Below are 12,176 nucleotides of genomic sequence, written 5' to 3' on the forward strand. Positions count from 1 at the left end.
AGCTTGGTGGGCTCGTCCAGGAATCCCCTGATCCCACACTTGGGGGTTAATTTTGTCTTCCCATAGTTTTTGGTCCCTCTCTATTGAAGGTGTAATGGGTTCTTCAGTAGTAGCCAGGAGCTGTAGAGCTCTAGGGGCTGAAAAACTTCCCATCACAAGGGTGGTCCCCAGTTTAGTGAGTATATCTCTTCCCAATAAGGGGGTAGGACACTCAGGGACCACCAAAAACTGGTGGGAAAATATTTGTCCATCCCAGCAACAAAGAAGTGCTCGGGTGAATCTTTTAGTAGTTGCTTTTCCTGTAGCACCCAAAATGGTACAGGTTTGGGAGGAGAAGACTCCGGAGTAGGAGATCAAGACAGAGTAGGTAGCCCCTGTGTCAACCAATAAATTCTCGGACCTACCTGCCACATCCAGTTGCACCCTTGGCTCCAGCCCCGTGATGGTTATCTGTGACAGGTGGGCTGGCGGGAGCAGGCTGCTTCAGTCCTCTTGAAACATCGTGAGGGTAGGCTTGGCGCTTGACCTTGAGGCTCTTGGGTCCCGAGGGCAGAGTGCCGCCCAATGTCCCAGTTGATGGCATTTGTGGCAAGCCGTTCTAGACTTGTCACGGTTTGGACACTCTTTGGCCTAATGCCCCGCCTGTCTACAGATCAGGCATCTGTCTTGTGCCTTGTCCTTCAAGGACTCGGGGTTTGCCATAGGGCTTCTCTGGAGGGCGGCCAGCATCTAGGCATGCCTTGTCTGTTTGTTTCTCTCCTTCTCCTGGGCCTTGGCCTCCTCCTCCTGTTCTCTGTTATAAAAGGTATTGGTGGCTGTCTGGACCATCTCATCTAAGAGGCAGCAGGGTCCTGCTGTTGTAGCTGCTGTAACTTAATTCTGATATCTAATGCACATTGGGACAGGAATTTGTCCTTTAAAATCACCCGTCCCTCATAAGAGTCTAAGTCCAGGTTGGTAAACTTTTGGAGTGCCTCTTTTAGCCTCTCCAGAAAGGCAGTAGGGTTCTCACTGGGCTCCTGAGTTATTGCTGAGACTGGGCAAAGTCCGACAAGTAATAGGCTTCTTTATGTTTCCATGGGTGGACTTCCTTAGGGGTGAAGTCTTTCTAAAGCTTATCCTACCCAGAACTGTTATAACCTGAGAGCCAGGCGTCCCCGGGTCAGGGTGCAGATCCCCAGGCAGACTGAGGTGTGACAGCCTCCTAGAGATCGAATCCCTGGGCAGGTCAAGGCGTGACGGCCTCCCGAGGATTGGGTCCCTGGGCAGGTCGAGGCATGACGACCTCCTGGGACCCCTGGGACTAAAGGATCCCCGAACAGGTTGAGGCGTGACAACCTTTCGAAGACCGATCCCTAGGCAGGTCAAGGTGTGATGACCTCCTGGGACCCCCTGGACTGGAGTTTGGGCGTCCCCAAGATCTCCAGTGTGACCAGTATTGGGTAGGATTAGGGGTTGGATATTATAGAGTATTTCCTTCCCAAGGCCAGCTATTTTCTGGTTGTCTCTCCAGAAGATTGTAGAGGCAACCTTGTGGGTCTGGATGGGGCTCAGGAAAAGAGCATGAAACAGGAGGGAAGGGGCAGAGCACAAACTTTGAAAGAATGACATTAGCACAAGGGAATAATGTAAACCAATTAAAATCAATTGGGTCCAAGATGACAAGTCAAATTCAAGTAAACCCCAATCTATAAGCCAACAGACACACCCAGAGGTGGCAGGACAGCTCCAAGGCACAAGGTCAGAAGAGGGAGGAGTAGGTGGTTCCCCAATGGCTGGGATGATCCTCTCACTCATTAGCATATGAATTCCATCCCCTCACAAAACCTAGCCAGGCCTAATATGGCCCTCGGCAATGGTTCACACCCTGAAGGGTGGCTTCTCTCTGGATCCTAACAAATCTACAATGAATTTTTGCAATGAGACATCAAGAGCCTGAGTTTCGTTAGTTTTGGCCAGGCTTGAGTCCCGGGAGAGAGCTGAAGGACAGGAGGAAAAAGCAGTGGGAAAAACATGCCAAGGAATCCCCTTCATAGCCCACTGGAAGATTTGCTAAATATCTGACCGGTGCTCAGTTTCATTGGTCTGATCTTTGGCACAGAGAAGAGAAAGGACAGAACCCCCACCGGCTTGTGTAACAGCTACTGGGGCTCAGCAGATAGTGCCCTTGGGACATGCTGAGGAGCAGCCTCTCCAGAGTCCCTCAGTTGTGCCCCTGCCGCCTGCCTGTTTGTGGGAGGTTTGAGGAAACAAGAAACGAGAGATTGTAAAGGTCCCTCCAGCCATAGGAGCAAGGACCTCTTTCCTTAACCGGAGGTCTTCTGGAATCTGAGACTGGGCTGCGTGAGCTTTCTGCTGAGTTCATTTTTCACTGTCCCGGTTTCCAGCACGATGGGCCTTCCCCTGCACTGGGTTTCCTCGCCTTCCGCTTCTAGCGCGGGAGCTTCCCTGAGTTGGGCTCCTGCTGTGCTTGGCCTCTTCTGCGCAGAGGTTGTTTCAGCCAGGTTATATCCGAGTCATGGCACCATAGATGTCACGTGAGCGTATGTTCCTCGGTTCTTTGTCTCCTCACAACAAAGATTTGGAGCTACGGACATTAAAGCCCTCTGCACGTCACAGCTCTTGGGTCTTGGACAAACCATGCTACAGCTCTTAGGCAAATCAGTGTTACAGCTCCATTTTTATTTATAAGATAGCAGGAGAATCCAAGACTTGAAGAGAGTGGAGGAGTGCGTGGGGAGGGAGAAAGAGAGAGAGAGAAAGAGAAAGAGAGAGCTCGCACATGCACACGGGGGAGAGAGTCCGAGAGAAAGCGCTTTGGCTCCTCCTTTTATATATTTTTTCCTCCACCTGGGCTTGCCCTATGCAAATTGGGCTTAGCCAGGAGTGCTGTTTGTTCTGCCTGAAGTTTTCACTCTGGTCCTCGGACCTTCCTTTGACCTTCCTTGTCTTTTAGCCACCGCCATTTTGGACTCCTTTTCCCTAGTCTACCTACCTAACAGTTGCCATTGCCTTCTCCCACAAGGTTATCAAAGTGTGAAACATAAAACTAGAGGCCGTGGCATAATGAGGAAGAGAATTCCATTCTGACTGGGGTCGCCAGGAAGGCTTTAAGAAAGAGGGGCCCTTTGAGCCAGCTGTTGATGATTTCCAAAAACATTTCTTGGTGACCTGAGTCTGCTTGGCCGTCTTCTGGATGCTGCATTTTACGGGGTGAGAGGACTTCAGGAGAGGGTTGGGGGTGCTGGAAGAGAGCCTTCTGCAGGGAGGTCACTATGAGGAAAGGCAGGGTGTGCCCAGGCAAGGAAGCTTATCCTTAGTTGCCGTTTGAACTGCATTTAGCCTTGACTTCTAACAAGTATCATGTTAAGTTTTCTATGTACGTTGCTTTATCACGTAAAATCAGAATGTAGTTCATTCTCCTTGTTGTACACTGTGAGGACACTGAGGCACAGAGAAGTTAAGAGGTTTGCCTAAGGTGGGGCCTGAAATTGAATCCAGCCAATCTTAACGCTGAACCCAGGAAGAAATTATCTGGGGATTTGTTAGCATAGATTAGATTGTTTCTCAAAAAGCAAAATAGTCATCCAGTGGTTAAGACTGCTCTTCGACTGCAGAGGGCATGGGTTCAGTCCCTGGTCAGGGAACTAAGATCTCACATGCCATGCGGTGTGACCAAAACTAAAACAAAGAGCAACAACAAAACCCAGCAGCAACGTTCCCAGAGCTGCCCAGGCCTCTCTGGCATCCCTCGCCACCTGCAGCTGACAGCCAGTCAGACATTCTGGCTGCACATCTGGCTCTTTACTTGCTTGGTTTTGAGCTCCAGTGTTTGCTCTCTCACTCAGGGCTTCTCTTTGAAGAAAAGTTTGTCACCCTGCCTCACTAGCTGCTTCCAGTCCAAGCGGCCTCTGCAGTTTTGACCTGCTTTTCTCCTCATCGGGGAGGACTGGGCCGTCATAGCCACTCTTGAGTGTTGAGTGAGGGGTTCACTGGAACCGTCTGCGCATTTAGTGTCTGCAGGGCCCGGCGGTGGATGTTTCAGAGGCCTGGACGGCTCTTTTCATTGTTTGTCTTCCCACCACAGCAGAGGGCAGGCGTTCCTGGTTTATGGTTTCTCTGTGGAGCACATACGTATTTTCATTTGCACGTAACAACTTTTGAATGCAGCTCAAAAGTTGCATTATTCAAAAAGAACAGTTTTTTACTCTTTTTGAGTAACAGTTCTATTAATTGTTAAATATTTATATCAACTGTTGGTATTGCTCTGAGGTGACTTCATTTGTCCTTCTGGTCTTTGTTTTTTTAAGATTATTCCTTTAAAAAAATTTTTAATTGAAGGATGATTGCCTTACAGAATTTTGTGGTTTTCTGTCATACATCAACAAGAATCAGCTGTAGGCACACCCATGTCCCCTCCCTCCTACCTCCCTCCCCATCCCAGCCTTCAGCCTGTCACAGAGCCCCTGTTTGAGTTCCCTGAGTCATACAGCAAACTCCCATTGGCTATCTATTTTACATATGGTAATATAAATGTCTGTGTTACTCTGTCCATACATTTCCCCTTCTCCCTCCTCTCGTACCACGTCCATAGGTCTGTTCTCTTGTCTGTTTCTCCATTGCTTCCCTGAAAATAAATTCATCAGCTATCTCTTTAGATTCCATATATATGCGTCAGTATATGGATATTTATATGTGCGTCAGTATATGGATATTTATATTTCTCTTTCTGACTTACTTCACTCTATATAATAGGCTCTAGTTTCACCCACCTCATTAGAATGGATACAAATGGATTCCTTTGGTCTTAGTTGTGGCACACAAGATCTTTAGTTGCAGGCCTGTGGGATCTAGTTCAGTCACCAGGATGCAACATGGGCCCTCTGCATGAGGAGCTTGGAGTCTCAGACACTGGACCACCAGGGAAGTCCTGATCAGTTTTCTGAATTAGGTTTTGCTTGGTTTTAAGATGAGCTTCTCCACTAATCACACCCGCCACACGCCGCCCCCCGCCCCTGCCCTCCGACCGGTACATGTTGGCTCATTGTAGGAGGAAGATTGGGGCAGGTGGTGAAAGGGAAGACTTAGTGGAACTTGTTTTATTAGTAATACGGGGCTTCAGTCGTCAGCTCTGTCTGGGGACAGAAAACAGAATGTCATGGCTAGGATGACCAAAGTGAGGACTGGTAGCAGGGTTCTTTGTGTGTGGATAGTAGGACTTTTATCTTAGAACTGCCTTTCATTTTGCCTTCTGGGTAGACTGAGTCATGGGGCTTCTGATTAGCAGGGATCTGAGTTCTAATCTTGCCTCCGAGGCTTTTTAATCTTGTTACCTTGGGAAGCTACTTCTTCTCTGTACCTGTTTCCTCTTCCTATGAGATTATACCCACTGCCCAGGATTGTTTTGAGGATTCAGTGAAATCAGTGCCTGCTCGAGAATCCTTATTTCTCTTCTCTCCATGGGGTCTTCTGCTCACTGCTAGGAAAGAGGCTCCCCGAACACCTGGGACTAGTAGAGGAGGTGACAGCAGTAAGCTCAGCCACTCTCCTTTCTGCAGTCACAGATCGGTGTGCTTTCTGCAAGCACCCGTGCGGAGAAACAGGCATGACCTTCATCCACACTTGTTGGTGTTTGCTTGTTTAGATGAATTTTGAAAGGCTACACACAAGCATACAGTTTCAGTTGGTTTATTTTAATTTGCCTCGTTTCCAGAGGAGGTCAGCCAGTTGGCAGCCTGTACATGATGCAAAAGGTCAACTGAATGTTCGAGAGAACGGAGGGAAAGGGGAAGTGCAGTAAAAAAAAATGATCTCTGGGGAAAGGTCAGCATGCGACTCCATAAACCCCTTCCTACTGCTCTCCTTGCACTGCAGCCTCGCTGGCTGCCCTGCCGTTCTCTGAAAATGTCTCGCCCCCTTCCCCATTCTCCTTACTGACCTCTGCCCGGGACGGCGCTGAGGGTGGCCGCACGCCCTGGCCCTGCCTTCACTCGGGGCGGCTGGGACCAGCGGCACTCCCACCCCTGCCCTGTCTCTCTCCTGATCTGCTTTTCTTCCTAATGCTTATTAATCCCCAGCATCATGGCTTTTGTTTATTGGGTGTCTCTCTTCTGCTACAGTGTCAGTCCCATGAGGGTGTGCCTTGGTCTCTTTTTTTTCCCCTGCTGCTGGACTCCTGGCGGATAAAACTGTCTGGCACATAGTAGGTGTTCAGTAAATGGAGTGAACGAACGCGCAGAAGTGCATATCCTGCGGCTCTGTTGAGACTTCCCGTTTGATTCCTGTCTCTTAATGATGAAAACAAATAAGGAAACACAATGAGTTGTAGAATTCACAGTGTCCGATGGGTAAAAATTAGAAGCCTGTTCAGGAGAAGCCTGATAGGAAAGTTGACAGATAGGAAAGTTGACAGAACTTTCCCTCTCAATGCTCAATAAAGTTGCACTTACTACAATAGAGATGTCTGAAAGGCTCATTCCATTGCATGTAACAGCACATTTTGTGTGATTTTAATTTTTTTTGCCAAGATGCTACGCTGCCTGATTCTGTGGAGAAGAGCATCGTGTGATCAATTAGACGTGCTTTGCCTTGGTGTCTCATCCTGATTCCCACGTTTTTATCTTCTTCTCTACACAGGGCTTATGAACAGCTCAACGTGAAACATGAACCCCTCCAGCTCATCCAGCCTCAGTTTGAGACGCCGCTGCCAGCCCTTCAGCCAGCAGTGAGTAGGTGTGGGTGGAGCATCTGGCTGCAGAGCCTCGACGTCTGCCCTTCCCTTGCTAGCTGGCCTCATGTGGAACAGGCCTCCTCGTGGAGTCACGTGTCTCTGGCTCTAAATATGCACAGAGACCAAGCCTGTTAGTATTCTGCAGGGACTTCCATTTGATGTGGTCCTCAACTGAGGAATCAAGGGCGTGATTCTGCTTAATAGCCTCTCTGGCTATTAAACATTTCCCATCCTGTTGGGTTAGAGGGCATATGTGAGAATTCCTGGGTGAAGAGGAGGAAGAGCTTTGTGCTAGAAAGCTTTGAGCTTTCCAGGCAGCAGGCACTGAGATTCACAGCACAGCTCTCATAGCCCAGGGGCCAACCATGTGTCTCTAGGTCATAAACACCCCAGCTCAACATGCGCTCCACCTGCCTTTGGAACTGTCTTATGCTGGACTTGTCCCTGGTGGTTTAGTGGCTAAGACGCCACGCTCCCAAGGCAGGGGGCCCGGGTCCGATCCCTGGTCAGGGAACTAGATCTCACAGGCTGCAAATAAAATCCCACAACTAACACCCAGTGCAGCTAAATAAATAAATGAATATTTTAAAAATTGGTCTTATCCTCCTACCTTCTGGAATGTTACAAGGCAGTTAACTGGCTACAGCTTGGTAGCTTGAAAATCGGCCATGGTGGAGGTGTTTATAGAACAGAAAATGACAAGTGCTACAGATCAGGCCTCTTGTTTTAAATGATAGCTCAGCATTTAGCAGCACACTACTGGTTCACACCTGTGATTTCTGGCTGTAAGTTCAGCACTTTCTATATTAATCTACATCCGTTCCCCCAATTTCTGTCACGGTTAGATGAGAAAGTCAAAAGGTCAACACAAATAAAAGCCTGAGAAGCGCCAAGCTTTGTGTCTTTGAACAAGTTAATGGGCGCTGGGACCCCAGCTTGGTCAGTTCGGTGGTGCGGTTGGAGCTGGCTCTGCTGGGTTGCTTCCAGTGGGCCGCCATCGTGCTTCCTATGGCCTCACAGGCGGAGGGGCGACAGGCGCTGGGCGTCTCATCCTCTTGTTTTCCTCCTGTCTCCTTCCGGTCAGTTATGGCTCTGGATACGCTCTTTCATAAAAGACCTCATTGCCTTTTAGGTTTTCCCTCCTAGTTTCAGGGAATTACCACCTCCTCCGCTGGAGCTATTTGACTTAGATGAGACGTTCTCCTCTGAGAAGGCCCGGCTTGCTCAGATTACCAATAAGTGTGAGTTTGGTCAACATTTTTTTTTCTTTTCTGAGTTTTACTAAATTGTGAATTTCTGAGATTTGCCATGAGAGAAAGTTTACAGTTTGTTTAGGGAGAAGAAAATAGGAATGGGAGTATTTAAAATGACAGTTTTGTTTATTTCATGTAAATGATGTTGACTGTAAGAGCTCAGCTTTAATTCCTGCGCGTCTTTATCTCTGACCTGTTGAGTGACCCCAGGATGAATCCTGACCTTGGCTACCGCATAGCAAATCTAGGCCAGTGGTCATAGGAGCACTTGAATAAGAAGATTCGGTTAGGGCCAATTACAGAGGCTTCAGATTGGAAGGGGTCCTGGAGAGTCCAGTGCGCCCACCCTGACCCATGCGTGAGGAAAGGCCCCGGGCTACACAGCTGCTCGGTGAGTGGTGCTCCCGACTCTCAGCCCTGGGCTCCTCCTGACGTGCCCTGCCTCCAGCACAGCACGTGGGCCTGCACACGTGTGCTCAGAGACATAAAAGTAACCGTCCATTTTGAGGCAGTGACCCCACTCCTGGGAATCTAACCTAGGGAGACAAATGAAGGTATACAGATGAGACTACTACATTATTTATTTAATAAATAAAATACAGTTGGGAATAGCCTTAGTGTTCAGTCATAGGGGAATGGTAGTAAACTGTGCCATATTCAGTCAGTGGGATAAAACATACTCATTATAAAAGAGCTTTACAAAGCCCGGGGGGTGACACTGAGTGAATTGGAGATTCCTAAATGAAGAAAGCAAAATATAAAACTGTACTTGTGGTAGGATCTCAACTATGCAAACATCTATATATGCTCAGAGACCAGAAAGGAGTATGCAAAAATGAACATAGTTAAATGTCAGACATTGCATTTCTGTTCCAGTCCAGATATTGTGGCAGGTGCTGGGCAATCAGATATTAGTAAGACCCAGTAAGTACCCTGTAGGAATAACAGACCTGTGAAGGATTAGATGCTTTGACGCAGCATTTCTGATTCTAGCAGTCTATCTTCCAGAATTTCTTGTAGAAATGCGAAAAAAAAGGTACAGCTATAGAGCTATTAACTGTATCATTCAGAAAATTGACAACAGTCTAACAGCCTATCAGGAGGAAGACTGGTTAAAACAGTATGGACCAAACTGTTGAAAGATGATGTTACACCATTAAATGATAAAGACAACTTAGAGAACTATTGTAGTCTGATCCTTACACATGGAGGGATTTTTTTTACACATGTAGATATGCAGGCATACATAGCATTATTTATCCTAGATAATATTGGTGAGGGTTAGAGTGAGATATCATTTATACCATAGCTTTAAAAATGCAAGTCAGAGGGGAAAAAGAAAAGAAGTTACAGTCTAGTATAACAAGGGCAGTAATGACTGTCCATTCTTGATATACAGCCAGAAATCGTTTCAGAGAATTATGGGTGATTTTTTCTTTCATTCCTTTTCTATAACATTGCTATAATAAATGCTCTTTAAAATACCCATATGTCCTTCTCATAATGGTCCCTGCGGCATTCAGAGGATGGTAATTTCATTTCCTGCTGGCTGCTCCTCCTCTTTGTAATGTAGGAATGCCAGATCTGGGAATAGTGAGCCAGAACCAGTGCAGCTTTATTCTGTCTAGGAGTGTCACACTTCTGGCCTACTAATTTACAAAAACAGCACATCAGAGATCTCTACAGTCTATCACTGTTTGAGTCCTTTGGTCACATTACCCAAGGGAGAGGTGAGTGATCTTGAGAGATGTAGGAACCCTACAGGGATACCCAGACCACAATAAGTCTGTACTTGGGGCAGGGCAGAATCAAGGATGAATCTAACCACTGCAACTGTGCTCAGGTACTGAAGAAGACCTGGAATTCTATGTCAGGAAGTGTGGTGACATCCTTGGAGTCACCAATAAACTCCCAAAGGACCGGCAAGATGCCAAACATATCCTTGAGCACATCTTCTTCCAAGTGGTGGAGTTCAAGAAGTTGAACCAGGTACAGAGCCCAGAAGGCCCACTCAAGTGGTCAAGTGGGGATATCATCCACAAACTAGACTTCCCATGGTCTGTACCATTCATTCATTCTGTCGGTATTTCACTGTCTACTAGGTGGACACACAGGTGACGGTCCCTGCGCTTATGGGATGTGTATTCTAGCTGGAGGAGACTGACAGTAGACAGACAACACAGTATCTTAAGTATTAAACCACACGGGATGCCAGGAGATGAAACGTGGTATAAACCAGAGCAGGCTCAGAGGGGTCAGTGTACTGAACGTGGCAAGATTCAGGGGTGGTCAGGGTGGGCCACACACACTGCAGAGCTGGCATGGGAGCCAGGACTTGAAGGTGTCCAGGGGCTGGCCATGGAGATAGCTGGGAGATGAGTGTCCCGGGCAGAGAGAAGACCTGTGCAGAGTCCCTAAGGCGGGACTCTGCTTGGCTCGTTTGAGGAACAGCAGTGATGCCTGTGTGGCAGACGAGAACTTAGCCAAGGACAGAGCAGCAGGGTGTGAGGACAGAAACCATCTTGCCCTGGACTAAGGACTTAACATTTATTATGCCAGGCCTTCATCTTATCTGTCCCCGGACAGGATTTCTAAAATTAAATGCCCAACCACTGCTGGTAAATGGATATTCATTTATATACTACTGATTGGAGAATAAGCTGGTTCCATTTTTATGGACATATTTTTTAGGATATTCAGAAGCCTTGAAATACATGGATACCTCTGACCCAGCAATTTTAATCCTCAGAATTTGTCTTAATAATACAATCCTGGGACTTCGCTGGCAGTTCAGTGGTTAAGACTCCACACTTCCACTGCAGGGGGCACAGGTTCAATCCCTGGTCGGGGAACTAACATCCCAAGTACCACACCACACAGCCAAAAAATAAAAAAATAATACAATTCTGAATATATGTAGATTTACCAGTCAGAACGCTCAGCGAAGCATTGTTTTCATAGAAGAAAACCATCAGTAGGGAACTAGTTAAGTACCTAGGGTGCATGCATAAGATTAAGAATGTTTAGAAGGATGTTCAAGCACTTGGGAAGACATTCATGATACAGCAGTGGGATGGGGGGAGAGGGCTATAAAACAGTAGAAGAGAGTCTGTTTTTCACACACACGCAGATTCTAATGCTGAATAGAAAGACTGATTAGGATCTGAGCCACTGCTGGTGGGCACTGGCAGTGCTGGTATTCATACTGCAGGCCTCAGGTGTGCTAGCATGGCGCTAGACGTCAGGGTTGTGGCAGTGAATGCAGTCCTTGCTGTCTGAGCTCCATGCAGTGGGCAAGGCAGGAATATATGGGCATTTACAGTGCTCTTCAGATAAGTGCCGGGAAGGCACCTCAGAGGCAAGGTGTTGAAAACCTGCTCAGCACTGACATGTGGGGCAGGGGCGAGGCAAGTAAATTCCCAGCAGTACTTACGCTGGTGGCAAGGCAGGGTCAGGCCCCCAGGGCCAAGGTAAGAAGTCTGGTGTGGTGTTTCCATCAGTACCTTCAACTGTATTTGCTCCCCACTCATGGTGGGTAGTGGGTTGTGGTCAGAGCCCTATCTGGTCATGAAAGCTTGATCCCTGGCCTGGATGTAGCCTTAAAGCCAGAGATTACCCGTGTCCCAATCAGAACCGCTCATCAAAGAGTTCACATTTTAGGTTTTGAACTGAAATACTAACATTCTGTCTTGTTCCCTCCTCCAGGAACATGACATTGACACACGGCATTCCAGAACAGCTTCTGAGGACCAAGCCTCTTGAAGCATTTTCTGCCTCCCGATTTTTTGTAAACTTTTTGAATTATCCCTGTTTTTTATGAAAACTGTCTATACAGTCCTTCCTCTCTGACCTGTGGGAAGATCTGTGCATCTTCTGTAGTTCCCAGAGAGGGACAACATTTCTTATGTAAGATATGTTCCATTTTTTAAATTAAATGTTTGAGTCTGTACTTTGATAATTGATGCATCAGTCTTTCATTGAAATCTTTCCTTTCCAGTTCTAGATGTGATTTTCTTTTATCAAAAGCATAAATAATTCTCAAACCTATGAGTACTGTACAGCTTTTCTAGTTCAAAAGGATAGAAAATAAACTTAACCCACAGTCTGTGTGCCCCACTATACCTATGAATAGGCCTCCCAGGGGGCACTAGTGGAAGGTAAAAGAGTTGGTAGGTATCTTCCTTACATGGATG

General features: G+C 47.2%; 1 protein-coding gene across 6 annotated transcripts in view; it reads left to right on the plus strand.

Moving 5' to 3' along the window:
* IFT52 (intraflagellar transport 52) overlaps positions 1–11,941 on the plus strand; it is a 37,911-nt gene extending 25,970 nt beyond the window's left edge. For 5 of the 6 annotated variants that reach the window (NM_001038101.2, XM_059892560.1, XM_059892561.1 and 2 more), the window contains 4 exons: positions 6,637–6,724; positions 7,863–7,971; positions 9,827–9,972; positions 11,689–11,941. In NM_001038101.2, the coding sequence (NP_001033190.1) occupies positions 6,637–6,724; positions 7,863–7,971; positions 9,827–9,972; positions 11,689–11,745 (400 nt within the window). In that variant the 3' untranslated portion in view covers positions 11,746–11,941. Of the gene's footprint in view, positions 1–6,636; positions 6,725–7,862; positions 7,972–9,826; positions 9,973–11,688 lie in introns of those variants that run through there. The other variant, XM_059892562.1, reaches the window with a different exon arrangement.
* The last annotated feature ends 235 nt before the right edge of the window (positions 11,942–12,176 follow it).

Source organism: Bos taurus, chromosome 13 (genome assembly GCF_002263795.3).
Source record: "Bos taurus isolate L1 Dominette 01449 registration number 42190680 breed Hereford chromosome 13, ARS-UCD2.0, whole genome shotgun sequence".
NCBI classification, from domain to species: Eukaryota; Metazoa; Chordata; class Mammalia; order Artiodactyla; family Bovidae; genus Bos; species Bos taurus.